This window comes from Marmota monax, unplaced genomic scaffold, assembly GCF_021218885.2.
Source record: "Marmota monax isolate L192 unplaced genomic scaffold, Marmota_monax_Labrador192_F-V1.1 WCK01_AAM20220418_F8-fsc00008, whole genome shotgun sequence".
In the NCBI taxonomy this organism is placed as follows: Eukaryota; Metazoa; Chordata; class Mammalia; order Rodentia; family Sciuridae; genus Marmota; species Marmota monax.
Genome location: NW_026694432.1, coordinates 18,611,247 through 18,629,386, shown reverse-complemented (window position 1 = coordinate 18,629,386; position 18,140 = coordinate 18,611,247). Strand labels below are relative to the sequence as shown.

At 46.8% G+C, this 18,140-nt stretch overlaps 1 protein-coding gene and 1 long non-coding RNA gene across 2 annotated transcripts in view; one reads left to right on the top strand and one right to left on the bottom strand.

Annotated features, from left to right (window-relative positions):
* Positions 1-543: 543 nt before the first annotated feature.
* On the top strand, positions 544-13,410 carry LOC124109694 (uncharacterized). Its single transcript, XR_009224338.1, has 3 exons — positions 544-623; positions 7,224-7,287; positions 12,888-13,410. It is a non-coding gene; the product is annotated as an uncharacterized LOC124109694 (long non-coding RNA).
* Srsf4 (serine and arginine rich splicing factor 4) overlaps positions 13,297-18,140 on the bottom strand; it is a 27,462-nt gene continuing 22,618 nt past the window's right edge. The window contains exons 5-6 of the mRNA XM_046418749.2: positions 15,047-15,136; positions 13,297-14,802 (exon numbers count right to left, since the gene is read on the bottom strand). Of these exons, the coding sequence (XP_046274705.1) occupies positions 13,968-14,802; positions 15,047-15,136 (925 nt within the window). The 3' untranslated portion in view covers positions 13,297-13,967. The remainder of the gene's footprint in view (positions 14,803-15,046; positions 15,137-18,140) is intronic.

Genomic DNA, 18,140 nt, shown 5'->3' with positions numbered 1-18,140 from the left:
CAAAATAAGACAGGGGGCTGGGGATATAGCTCCGTTGGTAGAGTTCTTTCCTGGCCTGCACAAGGCCCTGGGTTCAATCCCCAGCACCCCCCCCACACACACACACACATACACACACAAGATATATCAGTGGTTAAGTGGCACCAATAAATAAATAGGGCTGGGGGTGTGACTCAATGGTAAAGTGACACCAATAAATAAATACATAGGGCTGGGGATGTGACTCAATGGTAAAGTGTCCCAGGTTCAGTCCCCAATACCAAAAAATGAAAAATAAAATACAAAGAGAGGAGAGAAAATTTTTGAGAATATCTACAAGTTTCTCATTCCTCTGCACTTCTGTGCAGAGAGGCCTGCCTTAGGAAGGCGAAGGACTACAATCAACCCACAGTGACAGCCCTTAACACCTAGAAGTCTGGGTTTGCTGTAGACCAGGAGATGGGAGTAATTTGTTACAGCAGCACAACCCACAGAAACCTGATTAATACACCTGTGGTGATAAGCGCTGGTTAAAAAATAGTTAATCATGTGATTGCTTTATTTCAGGTTCAGAACAATGGGCCTGGTTGATGTTGCCACCACAGAGTTTAAAAACAGTGATCTGCAGAAGAGCAGCATGAAAGGTATTTCTCTTTCATTTACAGCTGGGCGGGGTGGACAGGGAGCCCCCTCCCCTGCTTTACTGTGGTTTCTCCACCATCCCTGGGGCGTGGCACCCCCTCTTGTCTTTATGGTTAAAGATTCCTCTTTGTTCCCTCCCCAGCACCAGCAGGAAGACCATCCCTGAGAATGGGCTGGCAGTGCACACATCTAGAATGTTCATTCCCCAGTTTGTCAGACTGAGTCACGTGTCTTTTAACTGGCTCCAAGGGAGGCCGAGGTGGGGGGTGGCTCCTGGGAGACAGCTTAGGAGTCCACATTGATACCACTTGGATGTGGCACCTCCATTTGGTGACAGATCACATTGCCGATGAAGTGATGAGCTCTGTGTCACTCGGGAGGAAAAGGAGAGGCTCCCCCCCCCCCCGCCCTCCACAAGGGATTCAAGGTGGGGAGGCTCCAGGGCAGGCCTCAGTTCCAGCGGGCTGCCCTCTGCCTCCTGAGGATTACAGGGCTCTGCACCCAGCCGTGGGCGGGAGGGGCTGGGCCGGCCCGGGGATGGAGGTGCGGGGGCGCCCCCTAGTATCTGGGCCGCGCCCTTGTCCCTCGGCACCGCTATCGCTGGGCCAGCCGCCGTCCTCAAAGGCTCCCCACGAAGTGACCCTGGCGCCCACCCGGAACCCAGGCCGCAGGCCTTTGGCCTCCTGTACGAGCCCCCTTGCAAACCGCCGGGTGCCTACGACTGAAGGATTCCCCTTGGGGAGGTGGGAGTAGAGGAGGAGGAAGACGCAAAACTTTGTGTTTGAACCAAATGGGACCCAGCTCTTCAGGGCCTGGGACGGGGCTCCAGCCTGTTTTTTCTGGCCAGAGTCCCTGCTACGTGCAGTTTAACAGGATCCCCTGCGATTCCCCTAACGACCAGCGAGGGCAGTGCTACCCTCCCCCTGCGCCACAGATGGGAAAACTGAGACCCAGATACAAAATCCCTCGGCAGGTAAGCGATAGAGCTAGGTCCTAACCTAGGACTGTCTGTGTCTAAGCCCACCTTCTGGCCTTGGATTAGTTGCCCCTACCCTCCACACCCCGGGGCTCCTGGCCTGGAGTCTAGCTTGGGCATCACCCAAGGCCGGTAGAGGTTTGCTTCTTTATCAGACAGAACACGCAGACTTTAAATTTAGTGGTGACTGTTTCACTGCTGAAAGGGGACAGGAGGCTCAGAGAGCTCCCTCATTCCTTCACCCCTTTGGGGAGGTGCAGAGGGCATCTGCATGGGTGCCTTTTTCCTAGTCGTTTTAGAGGGGGAGACCCAGGACATGGCAGGCTGCGGAGGGGTTCCTCACAGGGTGCCTTCTCCCCAGTGGGAAACACCGGGAGGAGGGAGATGGAAGAGGAGAAGGCAGCCCAGGGGGAGGACTGGCATGGAATGGCTTTGAGGACTGGCATGGAATGGCAGGAGCAGGCAGAGCTGTCCCTCAGGAACTCCAGGCCAGCCCTGCAGGAGACTGACTTTATCTCCTGTAAGTGAGGCAGGCACAGAGCTTATTCCCTGCTTCCAGGCTCAGGGGTGAAGTGACCCCACCCCAAGTAACAGAGTATGGGAAAGTGTCAGGACTTCCAGCCAAGTCTGCCTGACTACAAAGCCTTCTCCACACAGGGTTGGGGGATGAATAATTATCCCCACTTTACCGGGGCCCAGCGAGTTGAAGTAACTTGTTCCTCATCTGTAAAATGTCCTTACGGGGGAACTTCCAGGAAGGAGCAGCTCCACTTACAGAACTTCCTCCCTGGCTCCTGGACCTGGTGAGGCACAGGCGGGATTAGATCATTTACTTGGTCTCTTTCAGATACTTTCCAGGAACTTCACGTCCCTAATCGTATTACAGCAAGGAAAGCTAGCCAAGCAGAAGAGGAGAGAGTGTTCTCCGAGGGCTGGGGGTCCTTGGAGGTTTCCTTCAGAGGGACATCAGCACCTCTGATCATTAAGCAAACACACTCCTGCCTGGAGGAGCAGCCCATGCTGCCGGGCCGCTGTTGGGTCGGGCCCAAATCTCTGGTTTGGAGGAATCACCAATAATGCCCAAGAGGTTTTTCGAGCTACTTGGCTAACTCTTCTTGCCAAGAGATACTTGAGGAGGGAAAATGATGAATGAAAGAGCATCGAAAGAATTACAGTTGGTTTTAATGGTAGCTAACAGACAGTTGTGGATCCTTCTCCTTCTCCTTCTCTTCACATTGTAGTCATTGAAGCATGTGGTCAGGAATATATTCTGGAATGGGAACGGAATCCATCAACTCTGGTGGCTGCAAAAGGGTGCCCAGAGGGGACTGAGAAGCGGCCTTTTGGGGGCTCCACCAGTTGCTGTTGTGAAGAGCCCTAGCGTAAGCGCCTTTGTACTGCAGCACTTTTCTTTGAGTTGTCACCTCAGGATAAAGAGCCAGGAGTGGAGTACTAGGGCTCCTGCAGATCTCCCTCTGGATCCTGAGGTGACTTCCAGCCGCACCAGCAGTCTAGCAGCTCAAGTTCACAGTCAGGCCAGCTGCATTGGGTTCCTAATAGAGACCAGGTGTTAGGCAAGGCTGCAGGCTTGTTCCAATTTGATTTCTTTAGGAATATCCCAGGGTTCTATAATCACTCTCTAAAAAACACCAACGTTGCCTGGGAAGTGTGAATTAGGATAAATATTTTATACAAAAAAAGGAATTTTGATTCTTTGGAATCAGATTAAATCTCCACTTGCTTTTTGGAAGGCTGTTTTACTGTGAATTCCACACCTCCGGGAAACTGCATAAACTTGAACGTCCAGCTCCTTAAACTCATCAAACAAATGCCAGGTAGGGTCTCAACCAGGCGAGGACCAGAAAGCTGCCCAGGAAGCCCCACCCACCCCCACCCCTCTTCCCTGCACCCAAGTGTGCACTCTTCTGAGCCTAAAGCTGCAGTGTATAAAAACAGCAACCGTTTAGTTTGGCCTGTTTTGAAGATTTCTGTGTGTGGGGATGGAGTGTGGGCTCATTTGTTTGGCTGCTTCATATTGTGAGAAATAGAGTCTGAAGATGGTTCACTTTCAAAAAACAGTATTCAGCCGTAATTGGATCCAATTGTAGTCGTTTAAATTGTAGCCCTTCCCTTTTGCCCACCCTGATTCTGAAATCAGCCAATCGCGTAGGCCGTACGCCCGAGTCCTCCAATCAGGGCGGAGGGCAGCACCGCCCGCGGTGGAGAACCGGGGCCGCCCGCCCACGTGCGCTGGCGATCCGGGCTCGGGAAGCGCGCTTCTGGCAGGAGCCGGGGTTTGCCTTGCCCACCCATTTTTTTTTCTCCACCCACTTTCGAGCGCGTATTTGCTTTCTTGCGGCACCCAGTGTTTCGAACAATATTGGTGAAACTCGCCCACGTTGCTTCGCGTAGCCGTGGTAGCCGGCCCCTCGCCTCCGCAGAACTTGGCACAGAAACGCCGCGCGGCGGGGCCGCCCTGTGTTGGGAAGGCTTCGGTTTGTTTCCGGTTTGGGCACTAGAAATGTGCTGTCCTGACTGTACATGTTGTTTGACCCCCACCGGAGGCCACCCCCTCCTGGAAGGGCTCTACCAAGAGGTGCAAGTGCCAGGGTGGCTCTTCTTTCTTCCCCTCCCCTTCCCCCTCCTTTCTCCCCTCCACTCCCCCCCACCCCCCAGTGCTGGGCATTGAATCCAGAGCCTTTCACATGCTAGACAAAGCCACTGAGTACACCCCAGCCCTCATTTTAAAAGTTGTCCTCTGTCCATCCTCCCTCCCTCCCTCCTCAGTGCTGGGGATCAAATGCAAGTCCTCACATAGGCCAGGCAAACACTCTACCACCGAGCCACATCCTCAGCCCTTTTGATTTGATTTTGAGACACCATCTTGCTAAGGTGCTGAGGCTGGCCTCAAACCTACTATCCGTCCTCCTGCTTCAGCCTCCAGAATCACTTGTTTTTAGAGGTATGTACCACTGGGCCGGATTTGGGATGGCTCTTTTCTCTGACTTACCTTGCATCTTGGTGATGAAATAAGACATACTGTGTATACCATCCTGGGATTTGATTTTGTGTAGCTGGTGTCCCTGCCCCAAGCATGAGTTAATTTATTTGGATTTTAGCATTTAAAATGAGAGACTGCAGCTTGTGAAGAAAATTGCTTCCATGTTCATCTTGGGGTCATTCTTAGAATGTGACCCCAACTTTTGCAGGTGTGTAGCAGACCTTTTGATAATTATTCTCCCAACCTCTACTTTAGGGAGTCTGCCTTGGTGTGCTTGGGGGAGACGGTGACCCTTTTACTAAGGCTGAGGGAATTGGAGCCTCCCTCTCCAGTAGGTTGGACCCTCTTGCCCAAGGCCTGACCCCTTGCCTGCTTCCCGGCCCTCTTGAACTGCTTCCATCTGCCCATCTTCCAAGGACCTCTTTCAGCTTCCAGGGAGAACAAAAGGAGCCCCTTCCCCAAGAACACAGTGATTATTCTGCAGGTCACTGAGGTATTACCTGCATGTCATTAAAATTCACTCCTGGGGGGCTGGGGGTGTGGCTCGGTGTAGAGTGCTTGCCTCATACACAGGAGGCCCTGAGTTCAATCCTCAGCACAACATAAAAATAAATATATAAAATAAAGGGATTGTGTCCACCTACAACTAAAAAAAGTATTAAAAAAATAGGACCATAGCCTCTGCTGCACTCGTGTTTTGATGTTTTACGTTTATTTTACTCTTGGGGGCACTGGGGATGGAATCTAGGGGTGTCTACCACTGAGCTATATCCCCAACCCTTTTTATTTTTATTTTGGGGTCTCACTAAGTTGCTGAGGCCAGCCTCTAACTTGTGGTCTTCCTGCCTCAGCCTCCCAAATCACTGAGATTATAGGCATGCCCCATTGTACCAGATTAATTAATGTTTTAAAGTAATTCTCTTTCCTTTCCTTTGCCCTCATTATTGTGTGTAATCTGTGCCCAACTTTATTGTTTGATTCAGGGGTTGGCAACCTTTTTGTGTAAAGATTTTATGCTTTCAATCCCTGTTGTGGGGACTCCACTCTGCTGCCATAGAGTCCCTAACAAATGAGCCTGGCCGGGGCTGTGGCACACACTGAACTGGGAACTTGATGTAATCTTTACATATGAAACATTCTGTTGATTTTTTTTTCACTCATTTAAAAAAGTTAAAACTATTCTTAGCTCAAGGGCCATATGAAAACAGGTAGCAGGCTGGATTCAGCCCACCTGCCGTGGCTCACAGGCCCTAATTTAGTACACAGGTTGCAGAATATCAAAGTGGGACAGGCAGGGCAGGGGACTTTGTGAGGAGTCGTTAGATGGACTCCTTGCACCTTTTAAAATAAAACAATAGACTTGACTTTTTTGCAGAAAAATTGAATGGGAAGGCAGAGTCCCCGCCTGTCCACATTCTGTGCCCTGCCAGGTCCTCTTCCCGCCTCCATCTTGGTTACGGTGGTGCATTTGTTGTCTTGGTAACTCATGTTGATGACGACATCTGGGGCTGTGACAGGTGTGTCATGATGTACCACCAAAGACAGTTTCACTGCTCTCCGGCTTCCGTGTTCTCTGGTCATCCCTCCCTCTCTCCCCTGGGCTCTGGTCACTGCCCATCTTTCTACAGTCTCTGTGGGTCCACAGCGGCATAGACGGAATCCTGCGGTCACTTGCCCTCAGCCAGAGCTGCTCCAAAGCAGGGCTGCCACGCTTCCTGCTGAGGGGACCTGGGAGGCACAGCCAGTGTTGTTTGTGATGCTGGGGATGAACCCTGGACCTTGCATATGCTGGGCAGGTGCTATGCCACCAAGCTACATTCCCAGTCCTACAGTCAGTTGTGTTGTGTTTTTTTTTTTTTTTTTGGGGGGGGTAGTGCCTCACCATTGCTGAGCTGGTTTTGAACTCTCGATCCTCCTGCCTCAGCCTCCCGAGCTGCTGCTGGGATAACAGGTGTGCACCACCCAGCCATGGCCGACAGGTGCTAAAGCAAGAGAGGGACATGGCCAGGTTTGCACTTTAGAATGATGGGACTGGATGAGCAGAGGTTACCGGAGCTACAACTCCCCCGCAGGCTCGGCCCACCTGAAACAGACCCGTGCCCGCTAGCTGGAACTGTGCAGAGAAACCCCCGCAAGAGGACCTGTCCACCCTCTTGTGAGCCTGTTTTCTCGCTCCCTCCCAAGGGGTTTCTCAGAGCCCCTCTTTGGTTTTTCTGGGGTCCCATCACAGACACAGCTGGTAACGGAACAACAGGCGAGGGACTTTGCTTTGGCTGTGGACAGGGGGGACTGTGTGGGCCTCGGTGGTGGGGACTGACCGTCTCTCTGGTGCCCTCATCTGGTCTTTTTTCAGAGCAGCATATTCTCAAAGATCCAGGTGCCTACCTGGTGTGAAGTGAGAAACTGGCCTTCCACCCTGAGGTGGTGGCCGGCAGCTGAGTAGTGTTGGAGCAGGTTGGGGAACAGCCCTGATATTGGCAGAATCTTCAGCACCCCTCATTCTGCTCAAGAATATTCCACGGCTCCCATTTCCCATGACACAAATAAAAAACAGTGCTGGAGAGGTGCTTCCCACAGCAGAGCCGGACCCAGGGTTCACTTGTTTCTCTGGCCTCTCCCTTGCAGGTGAAGAGAGCCATGTCACTTGACATGCTGAGCACGACCCATCCGAGAGCTGCTGGGACTCCAGGTAAGGAGGTGAGAGACACACCTGGGTCATGGATGGATGGGACCACGCTGGTGGCCCCGGGAGAAAGGTGGTGCTTGCATTGGCGCTGCGAGTGATTCATTCATTCATCTGTTCATCTAAGGATGTCTTGGTTGCTTCCAACTTTCGACAATTGTGAATAAAGCTGCTGTTAGTATTTGAATGCATTATTGTGTAGATATGTTTTCAGTTCACTCAGGTGGAGGAGATGCTGTGCAATGCTAAGAGTGTGTTTAACTTAATAAGAAACTGCCAGACTGTCTTCCAAAGCAGCTGTACCATTTGTGTTCCCATCCTGTTTTTCCACATCTTCGCCAGCATTTGGGGTGGTCAGTGTTTTGGATTTTAGCCAAAATCTAAATCCATGTATGGTGTCATCTCATTATTATTTTAATTTGCAGTTAACTAACAACACACATAATGTCGAGCTTTCTTCATATGCTTATTTGCCGTCAGTTGTCTCTTCTTTAGTGTTCATTCATATTTTTGCCCATTTTTAAATTAGGTTGGTCAGTTTCTTGTTGAGTTTTAGAGTTCTGTCAGGCATGGTGGTGCATGCTTGTAATCCCAGTGGCTCAGGAGGCTGAGGCAGGAGGATAGAGGATCATGAGTCAAAGCCAGCCTCAGCAGCTTATCAAGGTGCAAAGCAACTTGGTGAGACCCCGTCTCTAAATAAAATACAAAAAGGGCTGAGGATGTGGCTCAGTGGTCAAGTGCCCCTGTGTTCAATCCCTGGTTCAAAAAAAAAAAGTTTTTTTAATATATTTTGGATATAAATTATTTTTTTTAAAAGAGAGAGAGGGAGAGAGAGAGAGAGAGAGAATTTTTTAATATTTATTTATTTATTTTTAGTTATTGGTGGACACAACATCTTTGTTTGTATGTGGTGCTGAGGACCGAACCTGGGCCGCATGCATGCCAGGCGAGCGTGCTACCACTTGAGCCACATCCCCAGCCCTGATATAAATTCTTTTCAGACATGTGACTTACAAATATTTTTCCCAGTCTGTGGTTTGCCTTTTTGCTCTTATCAATGTCTTTTACAAAGTAGAAATTTGTTTTAATGAAGTCTGACATTAACTTTTCTTTCATGGATTGTGTTATTGGTATTGTATCTGAGAGATTATTGCCAAACCCGTTGCTGAGACTGGTCTCTAGAATCTGTCTCAAGTTCTCTAGAACTTGCCATCTCCTGCCTCAGCCTCCAAAGTAGCTGGGTGATTCCAGGCATGTACCATTGCACCTGGGTCTTGTTTTCTTCTAATAGTTTTACAGTTCTGTGTTTTATATTTAGGTCCATGAATTTTGAGTTAAGTTTGTGAAAGGTGTAAGTTGTGCCTAGATTTGTTTTTCTACATGTCAATGTCCTGTTGTTCCCACGTTGTTGAAGACTTATCTTTGTCCATTGAATTGCTTTTGCTCCTTTGCCAAAGATTAGTTGGTTATTCCTGTGTAGGTTCATTTCTGAGCTTTCTGTTCTGTTCCATTGATCTATTCTTTTTTTAAAAAATATTTTATTAGTTGTTGGTGGGCCTTTATTTATTTATACATGGTGCTGAGAATCGAACCCAGTGCCTCACACGTTAGGCAAGCACTCTACCACTGAGCCACAACCCCAGCCCTCATTGATCTATTCTTTAGAAATAGGACTCTTTTTTTTTTTTTGGCGGTAGTGGGGGTACTGGCAATTGAACTCAGGGGCACTCTACCACTGAGCCACATCCCCAGCCTATTTTGTATTTTATTTAGAGACAGGGCCTCACTGAGTTGCTTAGCACCTCGATGTTGCTGAGGCTGGCTTTGAACTTGTGATTCTCCTGTCTCAGCCCCCTGCGCCCCCCGCCACCCGCCGAGCCACTGGGATTAAAGGTGTGCACCACCATACCTGGCTAACAGAGCTCTGATTGTTATAGATTTTAGGTAAGTTTTGAGGTTGGATAGTATCAGTCCTGACTTCATTCTTTTCCTTCAATATTGGGTTGGCAACTCTATAGATTTTTTTTCTTTCCCTCATTTTTTTTTGGGGGGGTTACTGGGGATTGAACTCAGGGGCACTCAACCTCTGGGCCACATCCCCAGCCCTTTTTTGTATTTTATTTAGAGACAGGGTCTCACTGAGTTTCTTAGCACCTCGCCTTGCTGAGGCTGCCTCAGCCTCCGGAGTTGCTGGGATTACAGGCGTGTGTGCCACTGTGCCTGGCCTGTCTTTCCATAAATTTTAAGATCTGTTTGCTGATGGCCACAAAATAACTTGCCAGGATTTGGATGGAGAACACATCCATTCTATAGTTCAAGTTGGAAAGAATCTTTTAACAGTAAGGAGTTTTCCTATTCATGAACATGAAAAGTCACCCTGTTTATTTAGATATTTGCTTTTTTTTTTTAATCAAAGTTTTTTTTTATATGGATCTTGTACATATTTCACTGGGTTTATAGCTAAATTTGGGGGGGTGCTAATGTGTTTTTGAGTTTAGGAATTTTAATTTCTAATTGTTAATTGCTGGCATATTAGGAAAGCAATTGACTTCTGTATGTTAACCTTATGTCCTGAAAACTTGCTGTAATATTTTATTAATTCTAGGGGGGGGGGTTTCTTTGGCATTTTCTATAAAGATGATTGATTCTGTCATCTTGTTATTTCTTCCTTTCCAATCTATATACTCTCCCCTCCTTTGTTTTTTTTCTTTTTTTTATTGTAGTTTGATGTTGAGTAGGAGTGGAAAGAGAGGATATCCTTACCTGATAACCTTGTTCCTAACCTTGAGTGAAAAGCATCTAGTTTCCCAATATCAAGTATATGTTAGCTGTAGTGAGAGGTTTGTTTTTTATTTTTTATTTGTTTGTGGTGCTGGGGATCGAACTCAGGCCTTTGGGCATGCAAGGGAAGCACTCTACCAATTGAGTCATATCCCCAGCCCTGTTTTTTATTTTTAATCATGAGTGGCTGTTGGATTTCGTTGTTTTTTTGTTTGTTTTCCCCCTTTGGACAGTGTTGGGGAGAGAACCCAGGGATTTGTGCATGCTACGCCAGTGCTTTATCACAGAGCTACAGCCCCAGCCCACACTGACTTGAATGTTTAGCCAGCTTTAATGCCTGGAATAAATCTCACTTGTTCATGATGTATACCTCTTTTATATCATTGGATTGTATCTGCTGACATTTTATTCAAGATTTGTGTATGCATGTTCATCAGAGATATTCATCTGTAGTTTTCCTTTCTTGTGGTGCCTTTGCTAGTTTTGGTACCAGATAATGCCAATCTCATAGTTCCTTAGGAAGAGTCCTCTGCTTCTGTTTACTGGAAGAGATTGTAAAATTGGTGTATTTCTTCCTTATCAAGGGTTTGGAAGAACCCAGTGGACACATCTAGGTCTGGTACTGTTTCAGTTTATTAATTATTGCTTCATCTTATTTAACACTGACACGGGCCTGTTCAGATCATCTATTTCTTCATGTTAGTTTTGGTAAATTGTATCTATCAAAAGAATTTGTCCAGTTCATCTAGTATATCAAGCTTGTGGGGATACAGTTTCTCATACTCTTCCTTTATTACCCTTTCAATGTCCCTGGGATCCATAGTGACGGCCTAACTCATTTCTGATACTAGTAATGTGTCTCCTTCCTCTCCTCTCCTTTTCCTTACCCTAGCTAGAAGATCAATTTTATGGATCATTTTGAAGAATCAGCTTTTGGTTTTCTCTATTGATTTCCTTTTTTCAATTTCATTTATTTCTGCTCTTAATTTTCTTTTCTGCTTCTTACTTTGAATTTGTCCTTTTTGTAGTTTCTCAAAGGAAGCTTAAACTGTTCATTTTTTTGAGTATGTGCATCCAATACTATATATTTTCCTCTATGCTCTGCTTTTGCTGCATTCCACAATTTTGTTAAGTTTTATTTTAGTTCAAAATGTTTAATCTCTTGAGAACCCCCCTTTGAAAGCATGTTGTTTAATTTCCAAGTGTTCTGGAACTTTCCAGTTATCTTTGTTATTTTTGATTTGTGGTTTAATTCCATTGCAATCTGAGGTCATCCTTTGTGTGATTTCTATTCCTTTACATTTGTTAAGGTGCATGGGGTAGAATGGTCTTGATGAATGTTCCATATAAATTGGAGAATGTATTCTGCTGTTCTATGAACTGTTTTATAAACATCAGTGAGACCCAGTTGGTTGATGGCATTATCCAGTTCAAATACATCCTTACTGATTTTCTGCCTGCTGGATCTACTGGTTTCGAATATTGGGTGATTGAAATTACCAATTAATGATGGATCTGTCTTTTTTTTCCCCTTTTCCTTTGAGGCTTTTGCTTTGCTGTAGGTGCATAAACACTAAGGACTTTTTTTTTTTTTTTTTTGGTATTGGGGGTGGAACTGGGGGGGAGAGTGTTTAACCACTGAACCACATCTCCAGCCCTTTTCATTTTCAGACAGGGTTGCTTAAGGGCTTGCTAAATTGCTGGGCTGACCTTGAACTTCCATCCTCCTGTTTCAGCCTCTGGAGAGAGCAGCTGGGATTACAGGCATGTGCCACTGCCCTGACTGCCCTTCTGTCCTTGTACTTAAATGGGTTTTGTAAACAGGATAAAGCTGGGTCTTGCTTTTCAGAACCCACTCTGACAGTCTTATTTATTTATGCCATTGGCATTTAAAGTGATTTTAGTCAACCATGCTGGTGACTGTTTTCTATCTGTGGCGCTTGTTCTTTTTTCCGCCACATGGTGAAAGGTTATGTGTGGAAAAGGCCTGTGTGGAGCTAAGCATCCAGAAAGGGTCATCTCAGGTGGACCTTTGGATTGCTTTTGGCTGCTTCCTGTTTGGGAAATTTCCTACTATGTGTATTTTTGTGGGTATTAATGCTTATTGTTTTCCACTGAAGAAACTAAATGAGCCACTCTCTTTCTTTTTATTCTTTAGCATCCAGTACTGGGATGACCTGGGCTTGAAATGGGTGTTCTTGGGTTAATGGTATTGTCCTGCAGCAATTTAGAACTTTTTATTAAAGAAAAGCAGATAGTAGAGAAATTCTGCTTGACTTTGATCTGGGTTCATTCTTTGTAAATTCAAATGTCACGTCTTCTTGTAAGTATCACAAATAATGTTTTACAAGGGAGAACCAGAGAATCATAGTTTTGTCACTAGCTGTGCTACATCCCCTCTCTGAGCTTTCCTTTATAATTTAAAATGGGCTTATGTAATAAGGTACATTAAAAACACCTAGCTCATAATAGATGTTGGTGGCAAATGAACCAACCTTATGCTTTCTCCTTTTAGTTTCTCAAGGTCTTTGTTTGACTGGACTATGGGGGATCAGGAGGTGCCAAGAATTACTTAACTTTGGCCTCAAATGTTATTATTATCCTTGACTTGATTTTTTTTGTCTAGAGGACCCAGTGCACTGCATTTAACCCTCTAAGGAGCCTGGGAACTACTTCAGTGGTAGAGCACTTGCCTATCATATGTGCAAGGCCCTGGGTTCAATCCCCAGCACTGCAAAACAATACCCCTAGGGGTTTTGTTCAGAAGTCTCTTGGCTTAGACATGAACACCTACTGGTGGTCACCAGTCAGTATCTGGCCCACAGGTTCTCAGTATTTATACGGTCCAAGCTGAAACCCACCTGTCCAGTGCCTGGAATGGTACCCAGCCTACAGAAAGCATTCCGAATGCTGACCTTACATTGGGGTGGCTGGATGGCATGCTGATCACGAAAGTGAAGATTCATAGCAAGTTCAACCCAAAGCACCGAAGAAACAACTCTATGCGAAGAACTCACTGGCGATGCTGATTTTCCAAATGGCTTCTTTGGAATCTGAATCCCAGAACCATAAATTCTGGGAAACTTGTTTTTATTCTGCAGAGCAAGATAAATCCTTGGGAAGTGCTGACCATGGGTTAGCCCAAGGAACAAAACAGCCATGACAAACTTTTTGTTAAGGAAGGAGAAATTAAGTTACCTCAGGAAATGCAATTGTGATTCAAGCACCATGAAATTTTGTCAAGCAAAAATAGTCTTTATTCAAATTTAATGGAAACAGGGGTCACTATACTTTGCAAGACGGGGAAAAATAAAATTAAAAAAAATTCTTTTCTTGTCTTTTTTTTTTTAATATAAAACAATATAATCACAATACCAGAATATGGAACTCTACAGTTTATTTCCTATGGGTTACTGCAGGTATCAATTTTCCTCGACTGTGCTATTCACAACTTTGTTAGGTCCAAAAATATGAAACCAAAATGGTAGGAAACTGAAGACTTAGCACTTTCACTAAATGGCATACATCAAAGGGAGTCAATTCAAGGGCAAAAATGGTTGAACTCACCATACCTACCTATGCCATCATTCCAGCCTTAAAGCCGTCCAGGTGCCGAGCTCCCTGTGGGAAAGGCCAGGCCTGAGAGCCGAGGCATTTTGGATATTCTACTGTGGGCCATGAGGAAAGGGGTTTCAAAGATTTTTTTTTTTTTCAGTCGAGCAGGAAGGCCTGGCGCCAGGAGGCTTTACTGAGAGGAAGCACTTAGATTTAACAATTATAGACACACCATTAGGGGAGTTAAAAATGTACAGCAGTGACGGAGGTTCTACTTCAATCACTTGTGCTACGGCTACCAAACATGTACAAAAGACTTCTTGGGTAGTTCCAGCCGTGGTTGTAGCCAGTTAGGACCTTGAGTGGGACCGCGATCGAGACCGGGAGGGCGACCTGGAAGCAGACCTGGATCGAGACTTGGACTGAGATCGGGTTTTTGAAGCTGACTTTGATCTGGAGCGTGATTCTGATGGCGGGTTTGGTTTCGATTTGGAATTGGATCTTGACCTGGACCGGGTCTCGGGGTTGGGGGCAGCAGCTTCACCCTCTCCTCTGCCTTCCCTCTGGGCAGACTCGGCCTTGGCATGTTCCCGCTCCTTTGACACGGAGCGAGACGGCGACCTGGACTGCGAACGGTCCTCTTCCTTTTTCTTTTTCTTGCTGCTGCTGCCGCCTGACTTGCTGTCGCGCTTGCTGCTGCGCTTCCTGCTCCGCTCGCTCTTGCTGCGGCTGCGGCTGCGGCTGCGGCTCTCCTCTCTGCTTCTCTTCCTGCCCTTCCTCTTGTCTTTGCTTTTGCTGCGGCTCCGGCTGCGGCTGCCCCCTTTGCTCCTGCTCCTGCTGTGGCTCCGGCTCTTGAGGAGGTTCTTCTCCTGGCTCCGGCCCTTCTCCTGGCTGCGGCTCCGGCTCCCGCGCTTTTCCTCCTCTACCCTCCGCTCCTGGCTGCGGCTCCTGCTTTTGCTCTTACTTTTATGGCGGCTGGGACTCCGGCTCTTGGGTTTCCCGGTGCTGTCGCTGTTCTGGACTTTGTCTTCGGCGTGGTCTTTGCTCTTGCTGCGGCTCTTGTCCGCGCTGCGGCTGCGGCTGCGGCTCTTGTCATCCTTGCTGGGGCTCCTGCTTTTCTCCTTCTTGCTGCGGCTGCGGCTCTGGCTGCGGCTCCGGCTCTTGCTCCGGGAGTGGGAGCCTGACCTGAGGAGACACGGGGTGATGTCACTCCTCATGGAATCAGGAGAGGAACAGATCCGGGGCTCTGCAGAGCTCACCCCCAATATAAGAGCTAGCTGCCCCGGCCGAGGACGGTCTTCGGGACCCCCACAATTCTAACGTGGACCTGGAAAAGCCAGGCTGAGGGGGAAGGGCCACTCAGCTAAAACCCAAGGGAGACACTGTGCAGTGCTCCCTGCTGACACCCGTGTGCCCCAGGCAGACCCACCTGGACCGGGATCGGCTCTTAGAATGACTGCTTTTGCTACTGCCACTTCGGCTTCTGCTCTTCCGGGAATGTCTGCTCCGAGAGCGAGACCTGTGGGGAGAAAATAAAATTGCTGATGAAGGGCTGATTTAGATTCAACCAAGACATTCTTTCAGTCGTCTGGGCACACTCACCCTGTGGTCTAGGCCCACAGGCCCAGTCCCCTGCAAACACTGAAGCTTGTCCCACCTCTGACCCGGAGCCCACAGCTCCCCCACCTTTGCTGGGTTCTTTATCTCCACCAACACTACTGTGATTTACCCAGTTCCTCACACCAGAGGCCTCAGTGAGCCCTGACCCCAACCCTCACACCCTGATGTCTTGCCTCCTCCACCTTCTGCCATCTACCTGTGGCCTGTGTGCATCACCCTTCCCTGTCACCATGAGGGCCTCCCATGTGCCTTTCTGCAAATGCTTCTGCCCTTCACCTGCCCCTCTCTTCCTCACTGTGACTTATTTATTTGTTTATTTATTTATATGGTTCTGGAGATTGAACCCAGTGGTGCTTAACTACCGGGCCACATCTCATCCTTAGCCCTTTTTATTTTTAAACAGGGACTTGCTAAGTTGCTGAGGCTGTCTTTGGACTTACAATCCTCCTGCCTTAGCCTCCTAACCTGCTGGGATTACAGGCACGTGCCACTGTGCTCGGCCACAGAGCACTTGTAAAAAGACAGACTCTCCAAAAGCTTTAGAAAACCTTTAGCAAGTCCAGACTGTGGACTTTCACTATCCCTACTGACGGTGACCAGTGTTCCTTAGGGAAATGACTGATCCCAGGTGCAGGGCAGGAAGTGCACAAGATGGGCCTAAAACGTCTCACTGTGACAGGCAGGAAAGTGTTCAGAGCCTCCTGGGCACCATTACCTATGAAGGACTTTTGCTAAAAATGTCTTAAGTTGTATCTTCCTCCAGCCTCTATAGAGCTCCTTCTCAGCTTATAGGAAGTCCAGGGAAGAAGCTCTTAGTACCACGACACCAAGAAGAAACAGATCAATCCAGAATGTGGGATAGTATTAAAAAGCTTAAAAATAAAAGGAAAGGGGCCAGGGTTGTGGCTCAGTGGCAGAGCACTTGCCTACCATCTGTGAGGCACTGGGTTCAATCAAATAAATAGACAACTTTACTTTATTTGTAAAATAAATACATATCCCCTGCAACACAAAACAAAGTCTGTTCCAGGGTTAGGGGAAAAAAAAAAAAAACAAAAACAAACAAAAAAAACGGTGGGGAGGATTATTGGGGGAAAAGTGGTAGGTCTGTTCCAGGGTAAAAAGATTTAACCCTTTGTAATATGTGACTGCATTGAATCCTGGTCAGGATAACAAAACATCCATGGAGCAACTAGGGAGGCATGAATATGATTTTGATATTAGGTGACTGATGAAATTACACACTGTTCATGTTTTTAGCCAAGAAACTAGAACTGTGGTTCATCATCTTTAGAGACAAATGTATGGGGTAAAGTGCTATAATTTCTGCACTTTTTCAAATGTAAAATGTATACTGTGTATAAAAATACATATACAAGCTGAGTGTGGTGGCATATACCTGCAATCCTAGCAGCTCAGGAAGCTGAGACAAGAGGATTGCCAAGTTCAATGCCAGCCTCAGCATTGGTGAGGTGCTAAGTAACTCAGTGAGATCCTGTCTCTATATAAATTATAAAACAGGGCTAGGGACATGGCTCAATGGTTGAATGCCCCTGAGTTCAATCCCTGGTACCAAAAAACCCCCAAAAACATATATAAGCATGTATATGGGGGGAGGAGAGAGAAAGGAAACAAGGCAAAAATACTGTTAAAGCCAGAAGGAGGGGCATACAGGTATTTGTAAACTAGTCTTTTATGTCAGAATAAAGTTTTGCAGGAGCCCGGCACAGTGGCACATGCCTATAATCCCAGAGGAGGAGGATCATGAGTTCAAAACCAGCCTTAGCAATAGCGAGGCACTAAGCAACCTGGTGAGACCCTGTTTCCAAATAAAACACAAAATAGAGCTGGGGATATGGCTCAGAGCCCCTGAGTTCAATCTCTGGCACCCCTGCCCTGCAAAAAAGGTATGGGGAAATAATAAAGTGCATAAAAATCAAACAAGACATGGATGACTGAAGACACAGGAATCAACCTGAAGGATTCCACTGGCTATAGACAGAACAATCTGAGGATTAAAATATTATGATGCAAAGATGAAACATCAAACACACGTGTAAGAACTCATTCCTAATGATTCTAAGTGATTACCCTCATCAATTTTGGAAGCTGCTAGGTGACACTAACGTTCCACAAGTTGGTGAAGTTAGGATGGCTCAGGATGACAATTCCTGAGCACTCTGAGCCATCACTCAAAGTAGGATGTAAAAATAGATCCCATAAACTGTATGACAGGGAGTATACACAAAGTGTTACCAAGAAAGTGGTCCTGCTAAAATATGTCCTTTCTCTAAAGCCTCGATATAATTTTAGCTGGGCATGGTGGTATACAACTAAGATTCTAGCCTGCTCAGGAGGCTGAGGTTGGAGAACCTCAAGTTTGAGGTCAGCCCCACAGCCCCAGCAACTTAACAAGGTTAAAAAGGACCATAGATATAGCCCAGTGGTACAACACCACTGGGTTCAATCCCCGGCACCACAAAACAAAACAAAAGGATTCATTTATCCAACTATGAGTTCACAGGAAATGGCGGGCCAGTGGGGTGGGGGGGCACGTGGGCGGAGAGAACTTGATGGGATTAAGGGCTGTCTAGACTTGCCTTAAAACAACAGATTAGGAGTAGGTGAGGTGAGATTGGTAAAATAACAATTATTGAAGCTGGGAATGGTAGTGGGAGTCAAAGTTCATTAAATAATTTTTCTCTAATGTTTTATATATTTGAAAAATTTTCCATAACAAAGTTTAAAAATAACAAAATCCAAATATCATGCAAGTCTCCAGTGATACTGGACTCTTACATCCTAAACCTGGCTGTTCAGCGTGATCTGATCCCTCTCCCCCCTTGTCCCAAGGCACACCCACCTGTTCACTACTCATATTAGTCTTTCTGCCCTGGGAGAAA